Here is a 13,033-nt window from a genome sequence, read left to right as displayed (position 1 = left end):
TTTACTAGTGCAGTTGAACGTATTTTCATAAATTTGGTAATTTCTTCTTTTATGAATGTGTTCCTTTGAGCTTTAGGTGGTTTTATTTTAATGTTCTCAGTGCTAACGATGGCATTCTATAAACATTGCCAACCTCTTTTGGTGCTTCACTTCTTTTCACTCTCTTACTGGTGTCTTTTAATGGACAAAAGTTATTTGTAAAATTTCTATTTCTTTTATGACTTTAATTTTTTGCCATATTTAAAATCTTTTCCTACTCCAAAGTCATACAACTATTGTGTTTTTTTCTTTAAAGATTTATTTATTTTGAGACAGAGTGAGAGCAAGCAAGAGAGAGAGGATGAGTGGGGGGTCGGGGGGGGGGTAGGACGGACGGAGGGAGAAGCAGGCTCTCCAGTGAGCAGGGATCCTGACGTGGGGCTCGATCCCAGGACCCTGAGATCATGACTTTAGCCGAAAGCAGACTGAGCCACCTAGGCATCCCTGGAATTTATTTTTTGTATGAAGGTAGGAATCTAATTTCATTTCTTCACATGATCAGCGGTACCAGCACTTTGCTTAAAAGCCTCCCTTCCCCAATGATATATACTGCCAACTTGGTCAGATCAAGTTGCTATTTATACATGAGTTTGTTTACGGGTATTTGAGATCTTTATTGAAATTGCACTTACAAATGCATTATTTGCTTCAAAGAATCAGAATCTGTTGCTTTTTTTATTTCCATATTGTACGCTTATTTTCTACTTCATTGATTTCTACTCTTATTCCTACTTTTGTTAGCTTGAATTTGCTCTGCTTTTTCTAATTTCTTCAGATGGATATTCAGATAATTTTCAGACATGAACCATTTTATTATAATGTATTCATTTTGGCTAAAAACTTATGAAGTGCACCCCCCACGTTTTTATAAGTCATATTTTCATGATGAGTCATTTAAAAATATTTTCTATTTTCCATTTTTATTCTTTGATCCATGGGTTAGTTAATAGTATATTGTGTAATTTCCAAATATTTTAGGATTTTTGTTACCTCTGTTATTCAGGTCTACCTTGACTGCATTATCAGAGAATATATTCTGTATAGTGTCCATCCTTTGTTGATATTTGATTTACAGTCCAAAATAGGTTAGTTCTGGAAAATGTTCCAGAGTACTTGAAAAAAAAATGTATCCAGTAGTTGTTGAGCTCCAAATACATCAACTTTGGTTTTGTCCCCGCCCCCCAAATCTATATCCTTATCTTTACATCCCGTCTCTTCTCTCAGTTACTGGGGAAGTCTGTTAAAATCTCCAAATGTGATTGCGGATTTCTTTATCCTCTCCTGTTTTTGCTTTATTATCTTTCAAGCTTATGTTTTAAATATATACACATTTCGGACTGCTTTATCCTGTTGATTTCTTTTATAAATGAGATAGGTCTTTTTGTCTCTGGTAGTACTTTCTAGATGTATACATTAAATACAGTAAAATACTTATATCTTAGGTATACAGGCTCATTCATTTTTACCATGTACACACCTGTGAAACTCTTACACAGATCAGGCTGTAGATGATTCTATCAACCCAGAAAGTACCATGCTTCTTCCTAATTAACTCCTATCTTGAGATCTACTTTCTCATATAGAATACAGCACTATTAAGTATAGTTACCATGCTATACGTGACATCCCTGTGACTTATTATATAACTGGGAGCTTGTACCTTCTGACCACATTTATCCATTTCAGCCACCCCCCACCTCTAGCAACCACCAATCTGTTGTACGTCTATGAGTTTGTATTTCTTAGATTCCACAAGTGCGGTCACTCAGTGTTTGTGTTTCTGTTTTATTTCATTTAGCATAATGCCCTCAAGGCCCATCTGTATTGTCACAGACGGCAAGATTTCCTTCTGTTTTATGGCCGAGTAACCCTGCATTGTGTAGACACATGCGCGTACACACACACGTACACACACGTACACACACGTACACACACACACATGTACACACACACACGTACACACACACACCATCTTTGTCCCTTCACCCATCAATAAGCCCTTAGGTTTCTTCCGTATCCTGGCTGTTGGAAATAACGCTGCAGTGAGCATGGCAGGTACATGTATCTTTTTGAGTTCGTGTTTTTGTTTCCTTCAGATAAATACCCGGAAGTGGAATTGCTGAATCACATGGTGCTTCTATTTTTAATTTTTTGAGGATGCTTCATACTATTTCCATAGTGGCTGCACCAATTTACATCCCTACCAAGAGTGCACATGGGTTCCATTTTCTCCACACGCTTGTCAACACCTGTTACTTGTCTTTTCAGTAACAGTCATTCCAAGCGGAATCTCTGCGGTTCTGATTTCCATTTCCCTGATGATTAGTGAGGTTGAGCGCTTTTTCACTGACCGGTTGGCCATTTGTATATCTTCTCTGGAAAAATGTCTATTCGATCCTCTGCCCATTTTTATTTATTTTTTTTTTAAAGATTTTATTTATTTATTCAACAGAGATAGAGACAGCCAGCGAGAGAGGGAACACAAGCAGGGGGAGTGGGAGAGGAAGAAGCAGGCTCCCAGCGGAGGAGCCTGATGTGGGGCTCGATCCCAGAACGCCAGGATCACGCCCTGAGCCGAAGGCAGACGCTTAACCGCTGTGCCACCCAGGAGCCCCCCTCTGCCCATTTTTAAATCAGGCGTGTTTTGTTTTTTGGTTTTTGTTATTTATAGGGGTTCTTTGTTTTGGATATTAACCCCTTATCAGTTCTATCACCCGTAAATGCCTTCTCCCATTCAGTGAGTTGCCTTTTCATTTTTTAATGGTTTCCTTTGCTGCGCAGAACTTTTTTAGTTCGATGTAGTACCACTTCTTTATTTTTGCTTTTGTTGTCAAATCCAAAAAAAAAAATCACTGCTAAGACTGATGTCAAGGAGCTAAGGAGCTAACTACCTGTCGTTTTCTTCTAGGAACCTTTGGTTTCAGGTCTCAGGTTCAAGTCTTTAATACATTTTGAGTTGATTTTTGTGTATGGCATAAGATAATGGCCCAATTTCATCTTTCTGGTATGTGACTATCCTATTTTCCCAGCACCATTTATTGAAAAGACTGTCCTTTCTCCACTGTATATCATTGGCTCCTTTGTTATAAATTGTATATATATGGGTTTATTTCTGGGCTCTCTATTCTCTTCCATAGACCTCGGTGTCTGTTTTTATGGCAATACTGCACTGTTTTGATTATTATAGCTTTGTAATTTAGCTGAATCATGAAATGATGCCTCCAGTTTTGTTCTTTCTCAAGATTGCTTTGGCTATTCAGGGTCTTTTTGTGGTTCCATAAAAATTTCAGAATTGTTCTATTTCTGGGAAAATGCCGTTGGCATTCGGATAGAGATTGTACTGAATCAGTAGTTTGCCTCAGGTGTTTCCATTAAATGGTGAACACTGCGTGGGAAAAATCGTAGAGGCTCTTGACGATACCTTCCTCCAGAGAGGATTTAGTTTCTTCTAGCAGGCAAATAAAGGACAAGTTCTCTTCAACAGGTTTATCCCTTCTTTGCCCATATTTCTGAAGCATAGATTTTCTGAATTCTGAACCGCAAGCGTAGGGTGCAACCGCGTGCCTTCCTCCTCGGCACACGCTGAAATCCAGTGTTTGTTTCCCTGGCGTGGCGACATTTTCTAAAATATCTGCTTGAGGTCGGAACTGCTGAGCTGCCTTTTCTGCTTGGGTTCTTCTCCGCTTCATTCCCCTCATTCATGTGCAATTTAGGAATCAGCAAATACCTTGGGGCACACCTGTAAGGGAGGAAAAAAGGATTCAATGTACTTCTTCTCTCCAGGTTCTTGGCCCCTCCAACCCTGAGTGCGTTGCTTGCTCTCCAGTGATGTCAAGCAGCCGCAGTCTGTCTGCAGTGCTGGCAGTTAATGTGTTGAGACCACAGTGTTGGGTGCACAGATGTTCATGATACTTTTACCTTCTTCCTCTTTCCCTCAATATACAATGTCTACTTGGGCCTCTTGATAGATTTTTATCTTGAATTATGCGGTCTGATATTAATTTTGTCTTGGCTTTGTGATTCCTTTTTGCCTAGTTTGTGTTCTTCCTCTCTTTAATTCCAACCCTGTTATCTTTCTGCCTACAGCAGTTTTTAAAAGATTTATTTTGTAAGTAACCTCTACACCCGATGCGTGGCTTGAACTCACGACCCTGAGATCAAGGGTCGCCTGTTCTACCGACTGAGCCTGCCAGGCGCCCCTAAAGCAGTTTTGTAGACAGCATATTGTTAGCTTTAAAAAGAAAATCTGAGATTAATTAATTGGCAAACAACTGTTTACTGAGAATATTGTTAGGTTAGGCTTTTGAGGGACCTCCTCGTTTTCTTTTAAATTCCTCCTATTCTTATGACAGACCAGGTTTCTTCCTGATTTAAAAGTTTACGTTCTTTGCTTCTAAGGCGGTTGTCCTGAAGACCACATTCGTTTTTATATATTCCTACTGAATTCTGAGACTTTTTATATTAAATTTCCTTTGTAAGACAAATAGCACCCTTGTACCCCTTTTTATCTTCCCCTACTCACACCCTACCATCCCTTTGATATGTTCAGTCTCCAGAATTTCAGTTCTAGGTTATTATACTTTCCTTGGTCTTTTGTAGACAAGAAAACTACTAGGATACTGGACGCCATCACTTGCCACCTTTGTCCAAATACTCCTGGGTTTTCCTCCTCTCTTCTGGATTTTTTCTGAGTGTATTTTCAAAGGCAAGTCTCTGTGTAAACTTCCCAAGCCTTGCACACCTGACACACTGCCATCGACGGAACGGCCGTTCTGCCTGGGGGTACGAGTTCTGCACCCCGTGCACAGAACTGCTGCTGGGGACCTGGCCGCCAGCCCGGTGCTTGGCCCTCGCAGTGGCCTGCTCTTTCTCCAGCAGTTTTCAGAATTTGTCTTTGCCTTTGTGGTCTTACATGTGACTGACAGCGCACCAGGCTTGGAATTTTCCTTATCTATTCTGAGGTTCCTTCTTTCTTAAAATTTCCCATTCCTGCTTTCCCCTGTCTTTTGGGACTTCTGGTATTTGCATGTTTCCCCTTCGGTTCCCAGTCTCTAAACTCAGGCTTTCTGATTCTATCTCAAGCTGGTCCCGGCTCACTCATTCGTCCTGCAGCTGCCCCACCTCTGCAGGTGTCTTGCCTGTGCCCCTTATTTCAATTCTAAATGTTTTACTTCCAATATTCGCATTTCTTCAATCTGCTTTTAAGGATGATTATGACCTTTGCTTTAAATTTCTCGCCATCTCTTCCCGTGGCTTGGCTTCAGTTCAGCTGGTGTCTGTGGTCTTTTCTGCTGGTTCTACTTCTCGGCCACCTAGTTATTTTGGCTGCGCGCCCCAAGTTCCCTGCAGCCTTCAGCCCCAGGGGCAGGGAAGCCCAGGTGTCCAGAACAGCTGTTGACCACTGTTCTCACCTTGCCAGGTGGGTGGGTCAGAACTTCCATTTTAAACTCTAAGGAAGAAGTATCATGAAAGAAGAAACCTGTCTCCCTAGGTCAGAACCTAAGATTTGGAAGGAGCAGGGGACTTGCACTTTTATGAAGGGAGACGGACTCATTCACACCAACCCTCCCACTAGGAACCACCAGAAAAACTGGACAAAATACCCAATGCTCTGACCGAAGCTGTGTGTATGCCATCACGGGGCCCCAGCTGAGATGGCCCCTCTGGCAGAGTCATCTTGGAGGTGCTCGAAGGCAGGAGTGTTGTCCCTCATCCGATGACCCGTGGCCTGCCTTTGCCTCCAGTCCCTGCTGCTCCAAGCTGCAGGGGTCCTGCTGCCTTCACTTTTCACTCCTGTGTCAATCACAGACGTACTGAATCTCTCCCTTGATTATTTTGCATTCTTTTACAGAAACTCCTCAAAGATTCGGAGTTAAGACACTGGGGCTTGGCCTAAAGAAGTGGTTAAGGAGTCAAGGTCACCATCTTCAGCTTAAAAAAAAAAATGTTTTTCCAAAGCAAAAGATGGTGATTTTGCTGAAGGTTAATAAGCAAGCGGCGAGCAAGCTACGCGGCACGGTACCTAGAGAGCAGCTCTTCCTTTTCGGGCTCCCAGCCACCTTTCCCTGCCACCCCTATCCTCTCCCCTCACTGCAGCTTTCATTCACAGAGGAAGCTGACAGAGCATCTTGGGGGCTCTGGAGAGATGGCGACACTCCCCATGTAGTCAGCACAAAAAGGTGACCACGGGCAGGGATGGCAGCCCTGGCTGCTTGATACCATCATATCCCGTTCCGCCATGAAAGCTTTAAGCTTCTCCCACTTCTGACCATCGGAGCCCCAAATTCTACCTGTGGCTGGGTGTCGTGTATTCCAGTTACTTTGGCCTTAGGCAAATCTCCTCTCTGCTCCTGACTCCCACCAGGGACAGTGAGGGGTTGGAGCAGACGGCCCTTGGGTAGGGTTCTGTGACAGAACGGCAGCTCCAGAATCCGAGACGTGACAGGTGCACTGTGGCCACGTCCCACACATCACCCTGCTCACCGCAAGCTGGCAGCTGGGGTCGAGGGGCCTGCGTGTCATGACCCGGGTCTCTTTCTTCAGAAAAATATTACTGGAGCCTACCAGCTTAGCAAGAAGCCTTCAAAGTCTGTGGTGAAGGTGATCAGAATCTCGGCCCCTGCCAAAGATGCTGTTTATAACTATAGCACCCAGACCCTGAATTCCACAGAGCTGGCTAAGAAGGAGCTGTACCGAGAGATGGCCAAGGTGAGTGAGCGGCCCAGAGAGGGAGGCCGGCAGGCAGGGCTTATACTCCAGATGGAACAGTAACTGGCTCATCCGGTGAGCTCCCTCCTCCTGACCGTGCTGCCGGGAGGTCAGCCGGGGATCTCCGGTGTGCACAGCACAGCCAACCAGCGCGAGGAAGGACAAGCGGCCAGTGCTGGGGGAGAGGTGTTCTGTTCTCACGCTCTATGGAAACCCTCCACATGCAAGGGCGAGCCAACAGATCCTCAACACGGGCCCGTAGGCACCTGGCTGCGAACAACGGCAGGGTCCTCACCTCCAGAAAGCATTTCGTTGCTGTCACCCCAAAGGGAAAGCCTTGGCTTAGGCTTAGGCTTCCAACACGTTAGCTTTAGAGAAGGGCTGCTCTGTCAAAGAGAACCCTTCCATCCTCATGTCTGCCCCTCGTTTCCAGGAGCCGAGGAAGAGATTCACGTACTGCCAGAAGTACCTCTCGGCCATGGTGGAGCCTCAGGACTCCGAGGAAGAGGAGAAGAAAGCCCTGAAGAAATCCCGCCAGGCCTGGCTCACGGCCGACGGATTCCAACTGACGGGTCTTCAAAAAAGCCCTGAAAGCGACAGTCACCTCAGGCTGCCGCCCCTAGGCACCGAGGTCCACAGGGTGGAGTGGGGCCTCCGGGGGAGGGGGGGCGTCCGCAGGGACCTCCCTCCTTACTGTGGTGTTCTCCATGTAGGAGTGGAGGGAAAATGCACAGTTCGCCAACGTGCTGGACCGAGACAGGTGGAGCTGGGACCGGCGCCACCAGGACTTTGACCTGTATAAGAAGCCACCGCTTTTCTTTGAGCTGCCCCCGTCCCCAGCGCCAAAGCCTGCAACAGGTAACGGCCACATGGGCACGGCGGAGCCTCCGGAGGCTGCGGGCAGTCACCACCTCCGCTGCTCTGCACCTCTGGGCTGTTGCAGCTCTCCTAACTCTCAGCTGGGAGCTCAGTCGGAACGGTTCTGGCACTGACGGGCCCGGCTGGAGCTCAGGAGCCCCGGATTCCAGCGCCAGCTGTAACACTAACTTGCTGTGTGATGCTGGGCAAGCCCTTCACTGCTCCTGTTCTCTGGCACCATACCAGATGATTGGAGAGCGCGCGTGTGCGCGTGCCAGTGGGGGTGGGGCAGAGGGAGAGAGAATCCTCATGCCAACTCCTTGCTGAGTGCGGAGGCTGACATGGGGCTCGAACCCAGGACCCTGAGATCATGACCTGAGCCAAAATCAAGAGCCGGCTGCTTACCCGACTGAGCCGCCCGGGCACTCCTCTGGGCCTGGTTTCTTATACAATGTTAAGTTGGGAGATGGGTCTAAGGGCTTTCTGAGCCCCAACACGCATTACCCATGTCTAGATGCCTGGTCAGCAGCTGGGGGCCAGAGGCTCTGGGCACCTCTGGGACCTTCTGACTTCCTTCCTGCTCCATGATGTTGCCATCTCCCTCTGTGTGGGGGAGAGAGGGAGTCTAGAAGCACGGGTCCCTCTCATCCTGTTTACGAAGATGGGCCTCCAGATCACTTACAGGTTGACAGAGAACCCAAATTTGCCAGTTGCCAGAAACTGGGAGAAAGAGTGAGTTTATCTAGTGACAGGTTTGCTGGACAAACCTTTCTAAAAAGCTAGAGCAGATAAAATGGATTTCCTTCCTCCCCCAACCAAAGGGCAGCTGGTACCAGCTCCATGAAACAGGAGGAAGTGCCGACACGCTGCTGAGATTTGGCTCCCCCTGCTCTGTCTGGCCCTTCCTGCCTCTCTTCAGCACAGGCTCCAGGCTCTGGGGCTGCGTGAAGGTCTCCTGTGACCTGTTGGCGTGGCCTGGCCCAGCAATGCCTGATTGCCTCCTGGCCCGAGTGCTGCCGCTGGGCTCCGCTGCAGGCCTTCCCAGCCCGCTCTCCCTGGGTGTGTCTGGCAGCCCGTGTCTGCTGACAGCACGGCCGGGGGCCTCTCCTCCCACCATGTTTAAAGAAAAGGCGGAAATAGGAGGTGGGAAAGGGAGATGTGAACCAGGGCCCCCATGCCACAGGGCCTACAATGAAGCCCCTTTTCCCAAAGGGCTGCCTGCAGGGCATGGGGTCTGGACGGCTGCTTCCCAAGCTTCCCTGGCAAAGGCGCTCCAGGCACAGCCTCCGGTCCCTGGCACTGTACCAGCTTTGTACTCTCCATTTGGTGCGCGATGCTTCCTCACCAACACAACACTTAAAGAGCTTCAGCTTTCACTAAAAGTTACCTCCAGTGTCACAGGATTTGTCAACTTGTACCTTTTGAAGATTAGTGACCCAGTCCCTGGCAGAGTGCTCAGGCCAGCCCAGGCGTCCGCACAGCAGATTGACTTGAACTTGAAGGGAAAGGAAGGAGCCTGGACTTCTCCAACCTTAAGACAACATCTGTAGTGGGTTTTCTGGAGGCCCAAACTGCCCAGGACCAGGTGAAGGCTCCAAGCTTGCCAGCGTGAGCAAGCTGGGACTCAGGGTATCTGGCAGGCAAGAGCAGAAAGCAGCCTAGAAAATGCTAAGGACTATTAGTGTCCCCTCAAGATTCTGTGTTGTACCCCTTTTTCAGGAGTGGAGGCCAAGTTGTGTACAGACTGCACAGAGCAAGGCGCCAGGCAGGAAAAAGCTATGCTGTCATGTAGCAGGCCAAGCGGTTTTCACCCATTACCAAAAGCTGGCTCTCGGGGTTCTGAGGAAAAACAGGATCAGTACAGCACAAAGGCTAGAAGGGTAAACACAAGCTGTGCATTTTATATCTTTGTTATGAAGTGCATCTGTTCCACGTACACGGTTTGTAGACTGGTTCCCGGAGAACGCACAGTCTGCAAGCAGCTCGTGCCGTCTGGCAGAAGTGGCTATCCGTGCCTCAACAGGTCCCTGCCAACCTCCCGCCAGAGGCAGCGACACCAGCCCGTTGCCACTGTGACGTCTCCTAAACTAGCGGAAGCCCCTCCAAGCCCAGGTGTCACCAATGCATCGTGTGTGTGTCTTCAGCACCCAGGGCCAGGTCAAGCAGCAGTGCCCCTCCGGCCAGGAGGAAGCCCCTCGGGCGCGTACTGGGAAGAAACGGTTCCACCAGGAAAACCCCAGGTGCTCCACCTTCCGCAGAAAGTTGTCCTGGGCCACGGCCTGGGGGCAGCAGGGAACACTGACCCTTTGCTTCAGTCCGTCCTTTCCAGAGGGTGGGCACAGATGTAGGCTTGCTTCTCTAAGACCTGCTGGGACACTTTCTTAATCTGCTCATCTAGATTTTCTGGAGAATCTGGGAGGAAAAAAGAATCGGTCTGTGAGCACAGCAATATTGCTGGGGCTGCTGCTGCTGCCGTGTTTGTTGAAAACAAACTGAGCCCACCTACTGTGAAGGAGCCTAAAGGTGACTCTCCTTTTCCAAACCCCCAGGGGAACGTGATGGGGCTTCATCCGGAAAAACAAAGGGCTCATCCTGTTAATCCCGAAGAACTCTGGATCTTGTGAGAGCAGGGAGAAAAACCCTCTCGCCAGTCAAGCCTATGTCTCCCTGCCACAGCGTGGAACAGACACAGGGAACAGCTCCGGAGCCAGGAGCTGCATACAATTATGTGCTCCTCTCCTCAGCAGGTGCCATGATGGCTTCTCCTCCATCACTTGGCAACAGGGCTGGGCTCTACAGCAGGGGACACATGATGTGGAGCCCTGAGGCCAAAACGACTATGAAGTTCAGAAGAAGAATCTGAGCCAGGTGTTCTCAGACATGGCCAAGTGGCTACGGTAGAGGAGGAGCGTTCCAGACAAAAAGCCCCATGAGCTGGGCCCAAAGCCTGGGACACCTGCTAGAAGGGCAGGCTTATTTTAGCTGGAGGCAGGTAAAATGCCTCCTTCCTTTGAGAACCTTCACTGGGCAGCTGCCAGACTCGGGCCAGGCTGTTGGGCCACACCTGCGGGGGCTCTAACAGTCTTCCCCTGAAGGTATGTGCTCCTGTCTGGCAGCCCCGCCACAGGTGAACCTGACCTTACCAGCCCTCACTCAAGGGAGAGGCTGGTGAGCAGCCCGCAGGCCCTGGGAGCCTGGCCTTCAACAGTCACCTGGACTCAGGCCCACCCCTCCCTCCCAAGGCCACCCTACTTACACTTGTCCAGCTGGGAGAGAGTGAAGAGATTCTGGTAATAAGCTTCTGCACAGAAGATGTTGGCCAGCAGAACCTGCCAAGACCAAGGTTGAAGAGGATGACCTAGGGTACCCCCTCACTGGTGTGTGAGTTTCAAGGAACTCAGACAAACTCAGCAGCTTGGCTGAGGTCAAAAGGCCTGGCTCAGGAGGCAGTGTCTTAGGTTCTAATTCCAGCCCTGACCCAACTAGCTCTGTCCCCAAGAGCAAATTACTCAACACTTCTGAGCCTCAGTTTCCTCTATGGCAGGAAGGCCATGGTAATCCCAGTGCCCACAGGCTGTTGCGGGGCAATGCACGTAAAGACCTAGCACGCAGTGGGCGCTCAGTGACTGCATCCAGCCCATCAGACGAGGTAAGGGCACAAGGTCTGGGACCCCATCACTCACCTACCCCTCTTCCCTCAGGCAGAAAGACAAAAGGGGGCAGCCCCGCGTCCTGAGCGGCACAGGCCTTCTCGTCGGAGCTGACCACCAGTGCTGACCACGGCCACAACTCAGCAAACCCGCCGGCCTCCTGGGACCATGCCTGAGCCGAGGCCCTTGACTTGCCCGGTCCTTGCTTCCCGACTGGGCCATGCCACCCACTGACCCCCTCCCCCCACCCCCAGGCCCCATTAAACGCAGAGGATAAAGCCGGCAGAGGGCTCACCTCGTGGTCGTGGTTTCGGATCCCCATTCGGATCGAGCGGCTGGCCCTCGACAGCACGGCCGTCATGCCGTACAGGTTGATGAGGATGTTGGCTACCCGCTTCAGGACCATCTGCTCCTCCACGATGGTCTGGGAACACAGAGCCCAGGGTGGACACTCGCAACCCAAGACCTCCCTCCCCGGGCCCATCTTCAGCCACCTCCAAGACTCACTTCATGCCTCAGTAAAGGGGCGCTAACACCGCCTCTCCCTTTGGGTTGTGAGAGGCTGGCTCACGGGCTGCCTCATTTTCCCTTCCGTCTAGATTTGGGCATGGGTCAAGCCGAGATCAGGTCCCAGAAGCCTGGCTGAGACCACAGGCTGCTGCTTCCTGTGCCTCCTGTCACCCTGAGCAGCGACAGCTCCGCTCATCAGGGCCCTGGATTTGGGCCCAAGTGGGGCTGCCATCCCGACTCCCAGGAACCTCTCTTTACTAGGAAGGCACCCACCCGAGTGGCCCCTGGGACAGGCAGCCCCGTCCCACTCCTCCACGGTAACCAAGATTTCTTTCTAGGCCTGGTCCCAAAGGCAGACACTTGACAAACACCCCATCTCCCTGACCCCCAAGTCAGAAGGCCCGCCATCCCCAGATCTGCAGGGGCCCAGGTACCTTCCCAAAGCGAAGTAGCAACGTCTCTACAGTGCGGCCAAAGTAATACGCATTCTCCTCGAGCTTGCGGGCGCTGTCCTAGCACGCCAGGGGAAAGACCGCTTAGCGCCACCTCCCCATGGCGCCCATCCCACCCGCGGGGACTCTGGGGCCCAGGCTCTGCTACCAGGCTGGACAGGCTCCCCAACACCCTGGTCACAGCCCTCTGGAAGGGGATATCCATCAGGAGAGCACCCACGTGAGGGGGGGGTATGCCACCTGTCCCCACTTACTTCGACACTGGGGTGCACCACTCCCAGCTTCCCTGTCAACCCCAGATCCACGGTTCGGCCCAGGGAGTCTCGCAGCCTCTGGCCGATGGTCTCAACGACAGTGGACACGTTGCCCCGTTTAAGGTCGCTGCAGAAAGCCCATGGCCCCATGAACTCAGACCCCATTGCTGGTTCCCACTGCCCAGCAACAGGGTCCCCCCTTGGCACCTGTTCCCTCCGGCCATCCAAGGCATTAAAGGGACCAACTCAGGAGCAGGCGCTGCCCTGCCCCACCCTGGGCCCGCTGGGTGCCGGACACCTCCCCGCCTGTCAGCGAACAGCTGTCTCTGAGGCAGAGCCGCACACAGCGCTCTGCGCCAGCAGCAGTCACAGCCAGCCCCCCTGGTGCTCTGAGGTTGGGAGTCTGAGCAACCCCTACTGGCTCCAGCAGTGATTCTCAGTGCTCCGGCCCCACGACGGGGGTCAAGAACAGCAAGAGAGAGAGAGAGAAGGTGTTAGCCCTGGAGCCCAGCGCCTGTTGGAGGGATACCTCTCATTCCCTAGGTTCTGAAAACAAAGCTCC

At 50.6% G+C, this 13,033-nt stretch overlaps 2 protein-coding genes across 3 annotated transcripts in view; one reads left to right on the top strand and one right to left on the bottom strand.

Moving 5' to 3' along the window:
• Window positions 1-2,850: 2,850 nt before the first annotated feature.
• ACAD9 (acyl-CoA dehydrogenase family member 9) overlaps window positions 2,851-13,033 on the bottom strand; it is a 45,506-nt gene continuing 35,323 nt past the window's right edge. The window contains exons 14-19 of one of the 2 annotated variants that reach the window (XM_026501458.4): window positions 12,472-12,598; window positions 12,200-12,277; window positions 11,551-11,679; window positions 10,862-10,934; window positions 9,909-10,017; window positions 2,851-3,778 (exon numbers count right to left, since the gene is read on the bottom strand). In XM_026501458.4, coding sequence (XP_026357243.1) covers window positions 9,917-10,017; window positions 10,862-10,934; window positions 11,551-11,679; window positions 12,200-12,277; window positions 12,472-12,598 — 508 coding nt within the window. In that variant the 3' untranslated portion in view covers window positions 2,851-3,778; window positions 9,909-9,916. Of the gene's footprint in view, window positions 3,779-9,478; window positions 10,018-10,861; window positions 10,935-11,550; window positions 11,680-12,199; window positions 12,278-12,471; window positions 12,599-13,033 lie in introns of those variants that run through there. The other variant, XM_026501457.3, reaches the window with a different exon arrangement.
• On the top strand, window positions 2,911-11,540 carry LOC130543640 (uncharacterized protein FLJ43738-like). Its single transcript, XM_057311965.1, has 4 exons — window positions 2,911-6,747; window positions 7,181-7,378; window positions 7,461-7,605; window positions 11,307-11,540. Exons 1-4 carry the CDS (start codon window positions 6,739-6,741, stop codon window positions 11,339-11,341), a joined length of 387 nt encoding a protein of 128 aa, XP_057167948.1. The 5' UTR covers window positions 2,911-6,738; the 3' UTR covers window positions 11,342-11,540.

The sequence above is a fragment of the Ursus arctos genome, unplaced genomic scaffold, assembly GCF_023065955.2.
Source record: "Ursus arctos isolate Adak ecotype North America unplaced genomic scaffold, UrsArc2.0 scaffold_14, whole genome shotgun sequence".
Lineage (NCBI taxonomy): Eukaryota > Metazoa > Chordata > Mammalia > Carnivora > Ursidae > Ursus > Ursus arctos.
Note: the sequence above shows the minus strand (reverse complement) of the source record. Positions and strands in the feature narration are given on the sequence as shown.